The sequence below is a fragment of the Ailuropoda melanoleuca genome, chromosome 10 (assembly GCF_002007445.2).
Source record: "Ailuropoda melanoleuca isolate Jingjing chromosome 10, ASM200744v2, whole genome shotgun sequence".
Taxonomy (NCBI): domain Eukaryota; kingdom Metazoa; phylum Chordata; class Mammalia; order Carnivora; family Ursidae; genus Ailuropoda; species Ailuropoda melanoleuca.
The window spans coordinates 50,534,050-50,549,850 of record NC_048227.1 but is presented as its reverse complement, the minus strand read 5'-3'; the positions used below and the strand labels follow the sequence as shown (position 1 = coordinate 50,549,850).

The 15,801-nt window shown below is 34.9% G+C and overlaps 1 protein-coding gene across 4 annotated transcripts in view; it reads left to right on the top strand.

Moving 5' to 3' along the window:
• Nucleotides 1-15,801, top strand: part of CCNC (cyclin C) — a 39,084-nt gene that overhangs the window by 15,698 nt on the left and 7,585 nt on the right. The window contains exons 6-13 of one of the 4 annotated variants that reach the window (XM_034670894.1): nucleotides 2,184-2,239; nucleotides 3,129-3,164; nucleotides 3,845-3,936; nucleotides 4,557-4,624; nucleotides 6,767-6,846; nucleotides 7,989-8,107; nucleotides 9,179-9,273; nucleotides 9,817-11,051. In XM_034670894.1, coding sequence (XP_034526785.1) covers nucleotides 2,184-2,239; nucleotides 3,129-3,164; nucleotides 3,845-3,936; nucleotides 4,557-4,624; nucleotides 6,767-6,846; nucleotides 7,989-8,107; nucleotides 9,179-9,230 — 503 coding nt within the window. In that variant the 3' untranslated portion in view covers nucleotides 9,231-9,273; nucleotides 9,817-11,051. Of the gene's footprint in view, nucleotides 1-2,183; nucleotides 2,240-3,128; nucleotides 3,165-3,844; nucleotides 3,937-4,556; nucleotides 4,625-6,766; nucleotides 6,847-7,988; nucleotides 8,108-9,178; nucleotides 9,274-9,816; nucleotides 11,052-15,801 lie in introns of those variants that run through there. The other 3 variants (XR_004628590.1, XM_034670893.1, XM_034670892.1) reach the window with 3 other exon arrangements.

Here is a 15,801-nt window from a genome sequence, read left to right as displayed (position 1 = left end):
TCTGGAAAACTGTCACAGCCAAGTGAAATCTAAAGGAGACATGACAAGTAAATGTAAAGTGGTTTCCTGGATGAGAGCCTGGAACAGAGAAAGGACATTAGAAAAAAACTAAGGAGATTTGAATAAACTTTAGTTAATATATGTTTATATTGGTTCATTAATTACAACAATGTACCATACTAATATCAGATGTTAATAACAAGGGAAACTGGGTGGGGGGTTGTTTTAATCTGTTCCAGCTGCTCTAACAGAATACCATAGGCTGGGTGGCTTAAACAATAGGCATTTATTTTTCACAGTTCTGGAAGCTGGGAAGTCCAAGATCAAACAAAGTGTCTGCCTTGATCAATTCCATGATTGACCATTTGTTTCCTGGCAAGCAGAAAGCCACCTTCTCATTGCACTCTCGCATGGCAGAGAGAGGTTGCTCTTCCTCTTACAAGAACACTAATCCTGTCATGGGGACCCCACCTAAACCTAATTAACCCTCTAAATTTGGAGGTGGCTCCAAATACCATCACACAGGTGTTGTGGCTTCAACATGGGAATTTGGGGGGGACATAAACATTTCAGCCCGTAACAGGCAGTATATGGGAACTCTCTATATGTTATCTTTTCAGTTCTGTAAATTTAGAAATGTTCTAAAAAATAGTCTACTTTTAAAAAGCAGAGGAATATAATTTGGTAGAGGTTTTATGTGTTTTAGTTTTTAAGAGAAATTTGAGTGTTTTAGTAAGTGATGGGACAAATTTATTGGAGGAGGAATGGTTAAGGGTGCAAAAAAAGGTATGAACTGTCGGTTGAGCAGATGAAAAACAAATACACAAGTGATAGAGGTAGCAGTAGAGAGGAGGGGTGTACTTTCCTCCCAAGTTAGAAAAGGACTAGAAGCTAGAAATTGAAAACGCAGAGCAGTTTTATCATGGAGTAGGAGAGAGGTTAACAGTATGAGGTAAATCTCAGAAAGTTAGGTGTCATGGTTTTGGAGTTAGGGATGCAGATTTGTTTTATGTACAGAGATATGTACCTTGTTGAGTAGTTACCATTATGTAAGTACCTATTTTACTTGTATACTTTACATCTTGTTTATATCACAAGGATTTGTAAAACTCAGAAATCTTAATATTAGGTATGTTTTCAAATAAAGGAGAAAGGAAAGGAAAGCTTTTAGTATAAAAGTTTTAGTATGTTTAGTATAAATTTAGTATAAATTTCCTAATGTCAGCTTTAAATGGTTTAGGTTTCAAATCTTGGCAGATGTTACCTATCTAAATTAGTTTGTTAGGTTCCTCAGTTTACAAAATAAAACTTTTTGAAAATAAAGTACATAGAATAAATGAAAAAAATTTTAATCTCCATGTGGTGGTCTTAGGCTTTATGCAAATGGCAGGGATCACAGAACAGATCCTCTAGAACATCACTTGATTTAATGAAATGCTGCATCATAGTGACTTGAGTACAGTTTTCTCAAATAGTAGTACTTAAAGGTGTACACTAATCATTTTCAGGAGATAGAGGATTGATAGTTGACAGTTTTTTCATTTGTTCTTAGTGACAAAGAGTAGTAACTGTATGTATGTGTTTGTGTTTTGAAAGTCCTAGAGAACTTTGCACATATATTTATGCTTTTATTAAAATATATCTTTTGATAAAGAGGTACCTATTTATTATAGAAAGTACAGATTAGTAAAAAATCCTTAAATCTCAGATGACCACTATTAACATTCTTTGGTTGTATTATCCTTTCAATTTTTATATATATTTAGAAATATATACATATATATTTGAACACATACACAACTTGTGTTCCTTCTAAGCTAAATTTACTGGAAAATAAAACCAATATCATTCTAGAGCTGGAAAGATTTTAGAGATGAAAAAATCCAGGTGATTTTTTTCCCCCAACCCCTTTATTTTTTAAGCAGCAGAATGCTTTTTTAATACATTAAGTATATAATTAAAGCTCTCTAATTGTAATATAGATGGGGGCCTAGGGCTTCCTGCCACTTAGTTCTTTCCCCTTGCCTGAAAAAAAAAAAATCTGGTTTCCCTAAGCATCTCTGAGAGCTCTTACTAAAAGTGATATAGCCCTTCCTCTAATATTCTACAACTGTGTTAAAGAAATTTTGGTTTAATTTACTTTTTTCATTTTCTTAGTTTAAGTCATTTTTTGTTTTCTGCAGTAAAAACTAGATTTTCATATGCCTTTCCAAAGGAATTTCCTTACAGGATGAACCATGTAAGTATATTGTATAAAATAAAACTACTTGTCAAAGCTGTATATAAACTAGCTCCATTTTATGTTAGAATAAACTGAATAGTTTCCTATAAATGGCAGTTTCAAATACTGCAAGAATATAAACTTTAATTCTACATTAAAGCTAAATTGCTTCTACCTTTAAAAAAAGTACTTAATAGCAATGGATGTCTACCCTTGGTGCCCATTAAATCACTTTGAGAATTTTTTAATAATGCTGATACCAGGGCATCTCCAGACCAACTAAAACGGAATTTTTACACTTGAGGCCTGGGGACTGATATTTTCTAAAGCTCCCAGGTGATACTAGTGTGTAGCTAGGGCTGAGAACTACTATAATGGAACAATATGAAAACCATATTTGAAACTTGACCTTAATTTAGAAAGTCAGTTTCTATTAACATTTTTAATAGGCATGTCCCTTTTCTACCTTGCAAGGGATTTCATCATCCTGTATAAATTGTGTATGTTTCATTTTCAGTATTCTTTCCTTTTATTGATTTGTAATATAATAAGAGTAACACCTAAGTGGAGATAATTGCATTTTTGCATTTGTTGAGTGGAAAGTGTTTTAGAAAATCTGAAGTTTACACAGGATATTTTAAATTAAAAAAGTAAGAATGCTTATGTGAGCTGACTTTTCTATAAGGATCAAAGTCCTTTATAGTCATAATTGCATGCATTGTATAATAGTAAAAAAGTAATTTTTATTGCACATGTTCATTCTAATATAAACTGTATATTTTCTTGATTTAAAAAGTTTTAGTAAAAATTTGTGATACATTACTGTGATGTATAAATTGTTGTTAGGCTAAGTAGACTCATCTAATTTGTTTCACATTGACATTTATAATCTCTTTTCTTAAAACAGATATTAGAATGTGAATTCTATCTTTTAGAACTAATGGTAAGTATATTACTTCCTTGTGATTAATAGAGTAAAACTTATTTTCAAATTTAGTGAAGTCAGAAATTATTTAAAGAAATTATTTATAGGGAGGTGCATTTTAAAACCATCCAAATGATACATGATGGTGAAATCAGAGTACGTAGTAGCATCATCACCAACATCCTCTCAGAAGCCTGTAAAATAATTTGTATATCCCACTTAGGATGGGGAAATCTTTCTGTTCTGTAGTAACTATAGTGAAAGGACTGCAAGCAAACGAGTCAGGACATGAAGCCACTGTAAATTATTTGCACAATTTGTGTATGTGTGTGGTGTTATTTAAAGATAGATTATGTCTTTGGCAGAATTCTGCTCCTCCAGTTGGGAATTACGGATTTATAGGCTAATAAGAGGTTTCAGTGTGTTGCAGATGTGACACTTTGAGTCTCTAAGGGAATGGATGCTGACTGACTGCCAACCGATTTACCAAGGTATATTCCAGAGAGAGCACTGCCTTCACTATTATAGTAGAGTTTAGGGCTGCCATACTGCTTGCTTAAGAGAATAAGAGGAAAGCAAGCATGAGTTAGAGAAATAACGTTTTGAAATACACAATTACAAATCAGTTGGGTAATGATAAGTTTTTGTGTTGTAATAAATCTGTTTTTATACATACACATTTTTTAAACTGTTTCTAGGATTGTTGCTTGATAGTGTATCATCCTTATAGACCTTTGCTCCAGTATGTGCAGGACATGGGCCAAGAAGACATGTTGCTTCCCCTTGCATGGTAATTAGAACAGAAGTTATTCATGGTATAAATGTTACTAGCTAGGAAGGTTGACAACTGAATATGAAGTTTAGTATTTTTAAAGTAATTAAACTAGTGTCCCAAGATGCTGTATGTTGAGTGAAATACCTGCTTGTTGAATTTTAATTAACTATATTTATAAATGCTAAATTGATAAGGATCTTTATTCGATTAATATTTCCACCAAAATTTGATCCTTACCAAAAAAAAACCAGACTGTTTACATGAAAATTAAGACAGGTTATCTTTCAAATAGAATACTTTTTGTTGGTATTCTGCATATTAATTCATTGTATGATTTCTGGTTTCCTTTGATTTCCTAATTTTTAAAAAATTGGAAAGTTCCTTATTGTAATTTACTATAAGGTTTTAAGTTTTAAAATCTAGTTAGCTGTAATTTTATCCATTAAAATAAGCTTATTCATTGTCATTTTCATGTATCTTTTTCCCTTGATATTTCCACCTTTGTATCTATCCTTCAGTAACGTAAGAGACATAAATATGTACAAAGATGGGAAATCTGACCCTCTCTGGGGGGTAATGTACAATCATACAAGGTAGTTCTGATTTCAGTAATAATATGATTTACATTTCTATAGGAGGATAGTGAATGATACCTACAGAACGGATCTTTGTCTACTGTATCCTCCTTTCATGATAGCTTTAGGTATGTAAGCATGGTATGCCTTTACTAGTTGAATTGTTATAAGCTTATTTAGGTCATCCCCCCAAAAATTTCACTTTATTATACTTTTATGTTCATATGGTTCATGAAGTAATAGAATAATCCTTGCATGTGAACTTGTAATAATATGAAATACAACTTACAGAACTCAGAGTTATTGTCCCTCTCACCCCCTTCTTTTAGTAAGTTTTTGGTTTTTGTTTTTTTCCTAAGTCATTTAAAATAATTTTGACCAGTGTGTGAATAGAACGTTTTTGTTTAGGAGGAAAAGTTCAGAATTAAGCCTGCTAATATTACTCGTAAATTATATAGAATAACTGGGCCTGTCTTTTATTCCCTGAGCCTAGTTAAGTTCTCAGAGGTCTAGTAAAGGGGCTTCTTTCTAGTCAGGGCCTTGCTGGAGGGAGAAGTTAGCTACCATTTAGTTGTGGAATGTAGCATAATGGGTTAAAAGACAGTCTTTGGACTCAGATGGTCCTAGGTTTAAACTTTGCTTTCTTTACAATTGTGGGAAAAGTATTTAACCTTTCTGAGTTTGTTTCCTTAATTATAAAATGTTGGGGATACTAACTCCATACAGAATTGTTGCAAATATTAAATGAGATATCTTATAAAACACCAGTAATGCCTCCCATGTATTAAGCACTTACTAGGTTTTTTTCCCATTCTTTTTCCTATTGATGTCTATGATTCTGTCCTCTTGATTTTCCCCCTACTCTTTTACCACCCAATTTCTGGATTAAATGCACAACTTCTTTTAACCTGTACATACCATTCTCTGCTCCCATTCTTACCTTTAAGACTTGTCTTAGATATCACCTCTTTAGTGACACCCTCCCTATCCCCAAACTTCCTACATCACCTCAGTCCGGGATTAGGATGTCTTTTCTAATTTACTCTGTGTATGCCCTATTACGGCATTTTCCACTGCATTTTAATTACCTGTTACTATAATTTCAGTTCTTTGGCCTCTCAGTCCCTCTCAGGCCTACACCCTACTTTACAGCTTCATTTGACTTGGGTCAACCACTCTGTCAATTCACATTTGAGTTACTATTTGCCTGGAATATCATCCTTCGCAAAATCATATGGTTAACTAAACCAGGGAATATAACTCTTAAGCTGGTGTGGGCTCAAGGTAGCCAAGCTGCTGGTAGGAATTATGTTAGGCAAAATTATGATGTAGATTGTTGCCTCTGGGTTCTTTTAACTGTCTTTGTTAGTTTATATTCTGTGTAATGTGTATATAGTTGACCCTTGAACAACGTGGATTTTAATTGTGCAGGTCTACCTATTCACAGGTTTTTTTATAGTACTGTAAATGTATCTTCTCTTCCATATGCTTGTTTTAGTAACATTTTTTCTCAGCTTACTTTATTATAAGAATACAGTGTATACTACATACACAAAATATGTGTCAATAAACTATCAGTCAGGCTTCTAGTCAGGAGTAGGTTATTAGTAGTTAAATTTTTGGGGAGTCAAAAGTTACCTGCAGATTTTTTTAACTGTAGAGGGGTTTGGCGCCCTTAAGAATCATGTTGTTCAGAGGTCAACTATAATTACTATATATAGTGTGTTACTCTTTTTTCTAAGCTCCATTTGATTATAACACTGAATTTGGTACTGGCGTGCCCAGTGTTCACTTGACTTGATCATGGGCTAGTAAAACAGAAGTAACACACTGCTTTTAATTGAAATACCAAAATATAATCAATTGTTGAAATTTATCAGCGTATTATTGGCGTGTATGGTGTCAAATTGACTTTTGGGTTTATTTTGACCAGTCCTTTGTACCATTGTTCAAGATCATTTCCTTGCTCTAGTTTCCTCCTTGGATTTTTTTCCTAATATGCTCTGACTCTCAGAGCAACTGTACCACCCTTAGTATACAGCAAGGAGCAGGGGATGTCAAGAACCTTAATATAGAATAGTAATTTTTCTGTCTGTATTAAGTTGATGGGATGGTCATTGGTAACTAATAGGTGAATCTATGTAATTTTTAACAAGAATATTGGAAAATGCACATGGAAATTTTAATTGAAAATTTTATCTTTAGTTCTAAGTCCCTACATTCCACATTTGTGTTTAAACATGGGCCTTTTTCTCTCATTTTCTTTCCAGCTTGTCTACATGTAGCCTGTGTTGTACAGCAGAAAGATGCCAGACAGTGGTTTGCTGAGCTTTCTGTGGATATGGAGAAGGTATTCTTTAAAATTCCCTTAGTTGAGGGGCATCTGGGTGGCTAAGTCGGTTAAGCATCTGACTCTTGATTTTGGCTCTGGTCATGATCTCAGGGTTGTGAGACTGAGCCCCATGTCGGGCTCTGCCCTGGATGTCGCGCCTGCTTAAGATTCTCTCTCTCCTTCTCGCCTTTATCCCATTTGCACTCTATTTCTCTCTAAAACAAAAATTTTAAAAATTTAAATATATATTAAAAAATAAAATAAAAATAAAATTCCCTTAAATATAAACTTGAACATTTTAAAGTTAATATGATGTTTACTTAACATGAGTCTAAAATCTTATGTCCACAAGGCTAGGAAGATTTTTGGTAAAAAATATTAAGAAACATGTTTGGCGAGAAGAGTTGATGTTGACTGTTTAGGTTATATTTCTCTTTTGGATTTAGGCTTAAACAGAATTGTAAACTTCTGGTTTCTGAGTTGCAAACCTGCCTCTAATTTCCTGGATTATTTTAAAAGCTACTTAGAGACCACTAAATACTACTATAAACTTTTGTAACACAGCCTGTCTCCTGACAAAGTGGGTTTTGCCCTTTTTCTACCTTTTCTGAAATGTTGATAGCATTAGAATCAATCCAGTGTGAGGTCTACTTAGTTGAGAAAGAGGGCTGATTTGGAAACTGGATACGACATGTATAAACTGCCAGTTTTTGAGCACCTTAACTCATGTGTAGTTAACAGAGAACAAAACAATGTCTTTCGTGCACCATCTCGCATTACGTTGTCAGAGACAGTTGCTATGAGAGGAGTGTGCTCTGTAGTGGCATACTCCTTCGTGATTTAGGCCTCTGTTCCCGGTACCTTCACTGTTTTGTTTCGGTTTAGGATATTAGCAGATAGAAGGGAACCAACTGCAGAGATGGATAAGGATGGACAGAGTATACATGTTATAAGGTGAGAGGGTAGAAGGAGAAACCTACAGAGCAGTGCGGTAAAAATACTGCTTTCGAGTTTATCAAGATTATCTAATAGTCTCTGTCCTTGAGTATTCAGATTACATCTTTTCACTGTTTTCTGGAGGATATGTGTGGTGTATATTCTTTATATACTAAATGTTGCTTGATATTGCCGCTGAGAACTTTTCAAATATTTACTTCTAGATTTTGGAAATAATCAGGGTTATTTTAAAACTATATGAGCAGTGGAAGAATTTTGATGAGAGAAAAGAGATGGCAACTATTCTTAGTAAGATGCCGAAACCAAAACCTCCTCCAAACAGGTACTTTGTAGACTTCAATTATTGATTTCACTTAGTTATATATTTCATATACATTATCATAGTTTTCCATAGATTATGTTGTATTGTTTTCATGAAATTACTTCCAAAACTTCATGATTTATGTAACTTTTTAAAAAATCTGACTTGGGAGGTTGACAGTGTCTCATTTTAAAAAATACATTAATCTGATTATCTGTTAACTTTTCCTAATGCAGTGGCAGGTCTCTTACAGGTATCCCTCAACATATGGCTGGCTATATACTGTACGTAAATTTAAACAGAACAGAATTAGGCTAGTTCATCTGAAATTCAGGGATAAAGAATTCTGTAGTATCCTGTGTCAGTTTGACTCTGCGACCTCCCCCGCTCTACACACACACACTGTACTGGCTTTTATCCTGTTTTATAAATTTCAGTAGCTGTTTTCAAAACCTTAGGTTTTTTTTTTCTTTTTTTTTTTTTTTTAAAGATTTTATTTATTTATTCGACAGAGATAGAGNCAGAGATAGAGACAGCCAGCGAGAGAGGGAACACAAGCAGAGGGAGTGGGAGAGGAAGAAGCAGGCTCATAGCAGAGGAGCCTGATGTGGGGCTCGATCCCATAACGCCGGGCAGACGCTTAACCGCTATGCCACCCAGGCACCCTTCGAAACCTTAGGTTTTTGATCAAGTTTCAAAACTTGATCTGATATTGTAAAAATAAATAATTTTGGCTCTTGAGCGACCTGAAGATCCATGGCACATAGTAACATGATATTGCTAACTGTGAATCACTTGTGCTAAAAGGGTTTTCCTTGGTTGTTTTTTATAGGATCTTTTCATTTAGTTCAGTGGTTCTCAGCTCTTGCTGTATATCAGATCATTTAGAGTAGGAAAAAAGGTCAGAAGGGAAATAAAGAAATGCTACCCATCTTAATGATCAAGAAAAATAGTTAAGTTATATAATGTTAAGATAGATTTGCAGGTCTGATAAGTTAATGTTACCATTTGGAAAAAATTAATACTTGACTTTTACAAGGAGCTGTTTAAGGCAGTCATTCAAACAGCTACCTTTGGATGCATTTTTTGCAGAAATTCCCTGAGTGATTCTCCACTAGTGGCAGGGCCTGAAGCTGCAAGATGATGATGGACAAGATAAGGCAATAATCCTATTGCTACAGTTACTGGTATTTTCAGTTTTAGTCATTTTTATTTTAAGTATTCAGCATTTTCCGGGAAATTGCCATTTTTCTTTCTGACTTAACAAAAGTTTGCTGTATTTACATGTGATTTTATTTTTACTTTGGACAATAATTTTTTGGGAAGAACACCTCTTGATTTTCATATTTAATAGGGATAAGATTTTATATGTAAGATTTAATTTTACGGGAAATTCGTTCAGAAGAAGCTCTAATCTCTATGTTGAGTGATACCTGTAATGACAATGAAATCCCATACCCTTATTTAAATTTTTTGAGTGTATATGGACACTAACTTCCAGAATGCTTGTTATGTGTGAGGGTACCAAGTTACATAAGAATAAAAATATAAAACCAAATGTTAGTCTTCTGTATTTTAATTTTCTGCATCTGTATCTTACAATCAGGAATGCCTTTGTTTTGTAGAGTTGTACCACAGAGTAACTAACTTTAAAAATTAGTTGGCTTATTGGGGTGTTGGAAATGAATCTTTTAATTGGTATAAAATCTCTTTCTTCCCCACTTGAACAGTGAAGGAGAGCAGGGTCCAAATGGAAGTCAGAACTCTAGCTACAGCCAATCTTAAAACATTCCGAAGAATTCCGTAGTGGACCAGTTGGAAATAAACCATTGGACAGATTTCAGTTATGTCTTCAGTGGAACACAAATGAAAATGAATAGCTTGTTTCTGTCAAGCATATTGGGAAGTGATTTTATTTTTGCAAAATAAGTTTTTCCTTACCTAATTTGATTCTAGTACGTAATTGATTACAATCTCTTGATTATAAAAGCATGGAAAGGTTCTAAGGGGACCTACAGACAGACTTACATAGACATTTCAAAATTAATAGCTTTGATTAGTATACTTTTTCTTAATTTGGATAATAGAAATTGTAGCTTTTTATTAAGCCAGGAAACATGAAGCATGATTTGTTTAAAATTCTCTTTGGTCATTGAAGGGCCAAAAAAGGACATAAAAAGTCAAATATATGAGGGTTTTTTTCCCTCCTTAAGTTAAACTTTAAAACTGTATTTAAGGAATCAAATCTTACAAAATCCTGGAAGATTTTGGTAATGATGTTGATAATTTCAGGGAAATTAATCAAGTACCTATTGATTTAAAAATGTATTTTTTTCAATAGTTTTAGTATCTTGCCATGGAAGATACTAGCCCAGCCTAGCAGAAAAGTGCAATATGTATAGCATACTTTGACATTTTAAATCCGTAACCATTTTGAAATGCTGGGCAAACTTTAAAAAAAAAAATCCTACATGATGTTATTTGTATTTGATTCACAGTTAATCAGGCATTTTCAAAGCTAATTGGATAAAACACCATAACATGGTTGAAATTTGGTAACATTTTAATGTTAATTTTTACTCTACTGTGAAACGTTTTTTATATGACATACACACCCTAGTTTATTTTTGTGTCTTAGTGTGGATTTACAAATTTACTACAGGTATCCTGAGCCAGGAACACAATCAGGTTTCAGGCCAGTTTGATACTGGCTATTCTTAATTCTCAACGAGTGTAGGAGTTTGGACTAAATGTTATGTCAGTGGGACTGTACTGTCTGTGGAACTTAAAGTAATCATTTTCTTCAGATTTGAAGGAGAGTGATAAAATTTGGAGTCATAGGATGTTGATGTACAATTTAAGGATTAAATTTTTTTATAAATCAATTGTGAACAATGGATTATTAAATTAAATGTTGACTTCCTAGTATAAAACTGCAAGAATAAAAAGTAAAGTTCTCCAGCTATATTGACTAGTGTCTTGAATTATCTCTTTGAATCTGCTGCCTTATGTTCTCTGAGAGTCCCTCTTCCTTTAGATCAGTATTAAAGTCTTCTATAGTTTGTCAAGTGGGTAATTTCAGATGGCTTATAAACAGACTCTATAGAGTTCTGCTTCCTAATGGAGAGGATTAGATACGTTGGAAAGGAAAATTATGTGTAAAGTCAGTACCAATGATATATATAGGTCACGTGGTTTATCGGGCAGGATAAGAGAGGAAAAAAGCTCTCCTTGGGTCTGAAAGAATTAAGGTGGGTTGGAAGAGCAGACTGATTATATATCACAATCATCGACTTGACCCTAATTTTTCATTTAAGCCCACCTTTTATTTTAAAATTTTTATTTTGAAAATTTACATAAGACTTGATTTGTTTTCAACCTCTTGTTATAGAAAATTTAAAACAACTTATACAAGAGTAAATAAAATAGTGTAACAAACCTGTGTTGTTACCCAGTTTCAACAATGATCAGTTTATGTCTAATTTCATTTCATTTAAACTCACATCCACTTCCCATATAATATGCATATTATTTTGAAACAAATCCAAGATACCATATTTCACTATAATTATTTCAGTATGTATTCCTAAAGATAATGGCCCTTAAAAAACTAAAAGAATATGAAAAAAAAATAATACCTAAAGAATTACTTAAAATAATGTTGTACTATCAAATATTCATTGCCCAAATTTTCAGTTATAAATACCATGAAAAATAGTTAAATCTAGTCAGATCTAAATAAGGATAAATTATTGCAATTAATTGATAAATCCTTTAAATCTTTTTAAGTTCATGGATTCCTCCTCCATCTTATTTTTTAAATTTCCCTTTTTGGCTTGATTATTTACTAAGAGTATCCCACCATATGGATCTTGCTAATTGTATCCTTGAGGTGCCATTTAACACATTCCTTTTTCTGTATTTTCTATGAATTGGTCATTGAATCTAAAGGCTTGATCAAGTTCAGATTTAAAAAAAATTTTTTTTTGGAGCAGGTAGACTACTGTATAAGGTGTCTTCCATCAGAGGGCATATCATAGCTGGTTGTCTCCTTCTGTGATTTATCAGCCATTGATGACATGTATTGCCTTTAAAAATCAAATAGTGCTATGGACTATGAGAAGCAAACTGAAGACTTCAGAGGGGAGGGGGTGGGGGAATGGGATAGACTGGTGATGGGTAGTAAGGAGGGCACGTATTGCATGGTGCACTGGGTGTTATACGCAACTAATGAAGCATCGAACTTTGCATCGGAATCCGGGGATGTACTGTATGGTGACTTAACATAATAATAAAAGAAAAAAAGAAAAAAAAAGAAAAGAAAACTCAAATAGTGCTAAAAAATAAAAAATAGTGCTGTGAGCTGCACTGTCCAGTGTGATAGCCACTAGCTACACGTGGCTATTGAACACTGAAAATGTGGCTAGTCAGAACTGATGTGCTGTAAATGTGAAAATACATGTTAGATTTCAATACTTAGTACAAAATGAAAGAATGCAAAATACCTAATGTTTCTAATGATTACACATTTTAAATGATAGGACCAAATAAAACACTATTTAAAGTTAATTTCACCTCTTTTTAAAATGTAAGACAATTAAAGATCACCTAAATGGCTTGCATTATAACTGTTGGACTGTGCTGCCATTGAGACAAGGAAAATGGTAGACCCCGACCCATTCTCCCTACTGCTCATTCCTGCTCCCCAGAGCAACTTTTTTTTTTTTTAAGATTTCTTTTTTTTTTTTTTTAAAGATTTTTTATTTTATTTGACAGAGATAGAGACAGCCAGCGAGAGAGGGAACACAAGCAGGGGGAGTGGGAGAGGAAGAAGCAGGCTCATAGCAGAGGAGCCTGACGTGGGGCTCGATCCCATAACACCGGGATCACGCCCTGAGCCGAAGGCAGACGCTTAACCGCTGTGCCACCCAGGCGCCCCATCCCCCAGAGCAACTTTTAATTATTTCTTTGCTGTTGTGCTACTTCCACATCTCCCAGTAACAAGCATATAACTGTAGCATTTATGGAGCACTTAGGTGACAAGAATTTTCTCAGCTTTCTATATTATAAAGTCATTGAATTCTCAGAACAAGTATTGTAGAGAGGAGGAAACTCAGGAACAGAAAGTTAACTTACCCAATCACAGGTCAAGTAAGTGACAAGAGCTTGGATTAGGGTCTAATTCTTAAAACCTGGGCAGCTGCGCTCTAGGGCCCATGCTCTTAATGACTTTACCTTAGTGCCTCCTCTGTTTACCCTCCAGTTTTTTTATTCTTTTTCAATAGTAAAATTATCTAGTCACTTCCTACTCTGGGAGATGAAGATTTCACTTTCTCACACACCTCCCTCTATTCTGCTTCCTCACCAGCCCCGTTCTATACTAAGACTTCTATTCCATTGCCTTCTCAATTTAATTGTATAGTTTTTGTATTCATACTCAATATAAAGTGTACATAGATAACATGTTCTGTAGTGTACCATGGTTACATTTCCTTTCTTTGAGAATATTTTTGTCTTTCTGAAAGGAGTATTGCCTTGGTTGTAATTTGCTCAATTTACTTTGTATCTTTTATTAATTTATCACCAGAATCATTTATTATTCATTTACTCCCTGAGTCACTCACAAGGAGACATTTTTCCCTGAGTCCTTCATCTTTTTGTTTAGGTATCCAAAATATGGGGAATCCAATTATTTTTCTTTGCCTTTTTTTTTTTTTAAGATTTTATTTATGTATGTGACAGAGAGACAGCCAGCGAGAGAGGGAACACAGCAGGGGGAGTGGGAGAGGAAGAAGCAGGCTCCCAGCGGAGGAGCCCGATGTGGGACTCGATTCCGGAACACGGGGATCACACCCTGAGCCAAAGGCAGACGCTTAACAACTGCGCCACCCAGGCGCCCCTCTCTGCCTTTGTTTTAATGGGATACACCCTCTAGTTGCTTCGGAAAAGGTGCTTTTTAAGTAGCACCTTGTTCTTTTTAAGTTCACTTTGAGAATGCAGAGTCTACAGATCCTAAAATAGGTTTTTTGGTCATTTTAAAATTTGCTTCCTGCATTAACACTTTTTCCTTGAAGTTCCTTTTCTCTGGTCATAATTTTTCAATTTAGAATCTTGCTTTAATTGTCTTAAGATCCATATTTGAGAGGCATAGGGAGATAATTGGGAGGTCTGTGTATGTGGGTAGGACTTTATAGTGGTGGGGCTCATTACACAACAAAACATCATTATTATCCCTCCCACCAGCAATATCATATTCTGAAGCTTTTTCTCTGCCAGTGGGTCAGTTTTTCTAGAAAGGAGGCTTCTGGCTTTTATTTGTGGTGTTATGAACTGGACTGTTCTTAGAGACAAGTGAGGTCAGGGGCCTAGGTATTTCATTATTCAGTATTCAGAGTTTCATTTTATCTTCCTGCCTGCAATAAGGGATCTCACTGCCATTCTTGCCCCCAGATGTTTAGCTGGAAGTTTCACCTCCCTTCTTTACCTATTAATGTTAAGTGAATGCAAATAGAACCCAAAGTACCAGCTGCCTATAAACAAGTACCATATTGTACAGATCCATAAAGTAACAATAACAGCATACTATGGAATATTTGGCATACATTATCTGATGTAATCTTCAAAACTACTGTTATCCCCATGTGAATACACTTTAACCAGATTCTGCTGTTATAATACTTTTGTTAAAATTTCTCTCCCTTTTTGGCAGGGGGGCATCTGGGTGGCTCAGTTGGTTAAGCATCTGCCTTCATCTCAGGTCATGATCTCAGCGTCCTGAGGTCAAGCCCCGCATGGGGCTCCCTGATCAGTGGAGTCTGCTGCTTCTCCCTTTCTCTCTCCCTCTGCCTTTCCCCCTGCTCATGCTCGCTCACTCTCTCTCAAATAAAATCTTAAAAAAAAAAAAAAGTTTCTCTCCTTTTTCCTTCCTGTCTTCGCTCCTGGAGATACCTGTAGCACTGAAAAGGTGACAAAATTAGACTTTTCTGTTAATAAATTGCTTCCCTTTTTTTTTTTTTTAAGATTTTATTTATTTATTCGACAGAGATAGAGACAGCCAGCGAGAGAGGGAACACAAGCAGGGGGAGTGGGAAAGGAAGAAGCAGGCTCATAGCGGAGGAGCCTGATGTGGGGCTCGATCGCATAACGCCGGGATCACGCCCTGAGCCGAAGGCAGATGCTTAACCTCTGTGCCACCCAGGCGCCCCTGCTTCCCTTTTAGATATGAAAAATAACTTTTACTGAATGGTGAGAGAAGCATTCAGTTTTCCATTTGTCAATAATACCAATTTCTCACAGGTTAGCTACTGATCCTACCTCTATCCATGGCAAATACATACTAGATAGCAAAAGGATACATTATCACAGAATGCAAGAGACCTCCCTGGGATCATAAGGCAAGTAAGAAAGAGGGAATGTAAATGAAGGAAACCTGAGACACTTTAATTCAGAACTCTGAGCCTGTCCACTGTTCCCAATTTTTCTAGGACAGCTTCCTTCTATCTCATTAGCAGAACTATGAACAGTACATACAGTATTTTAAAATGTAATCTGGCTATCCTACATTTCTAAAACTTTTGATCTACTCTTGCATTATCAGAGTAAAAGTGGTATTCTCCCATGATGGAAATAAAACAGCCACTTCTTAAATGATATATTAAATCATATGCTATACATGTTTTGAGGCATCCAATACAATAGAACTTAGTAATGATTTT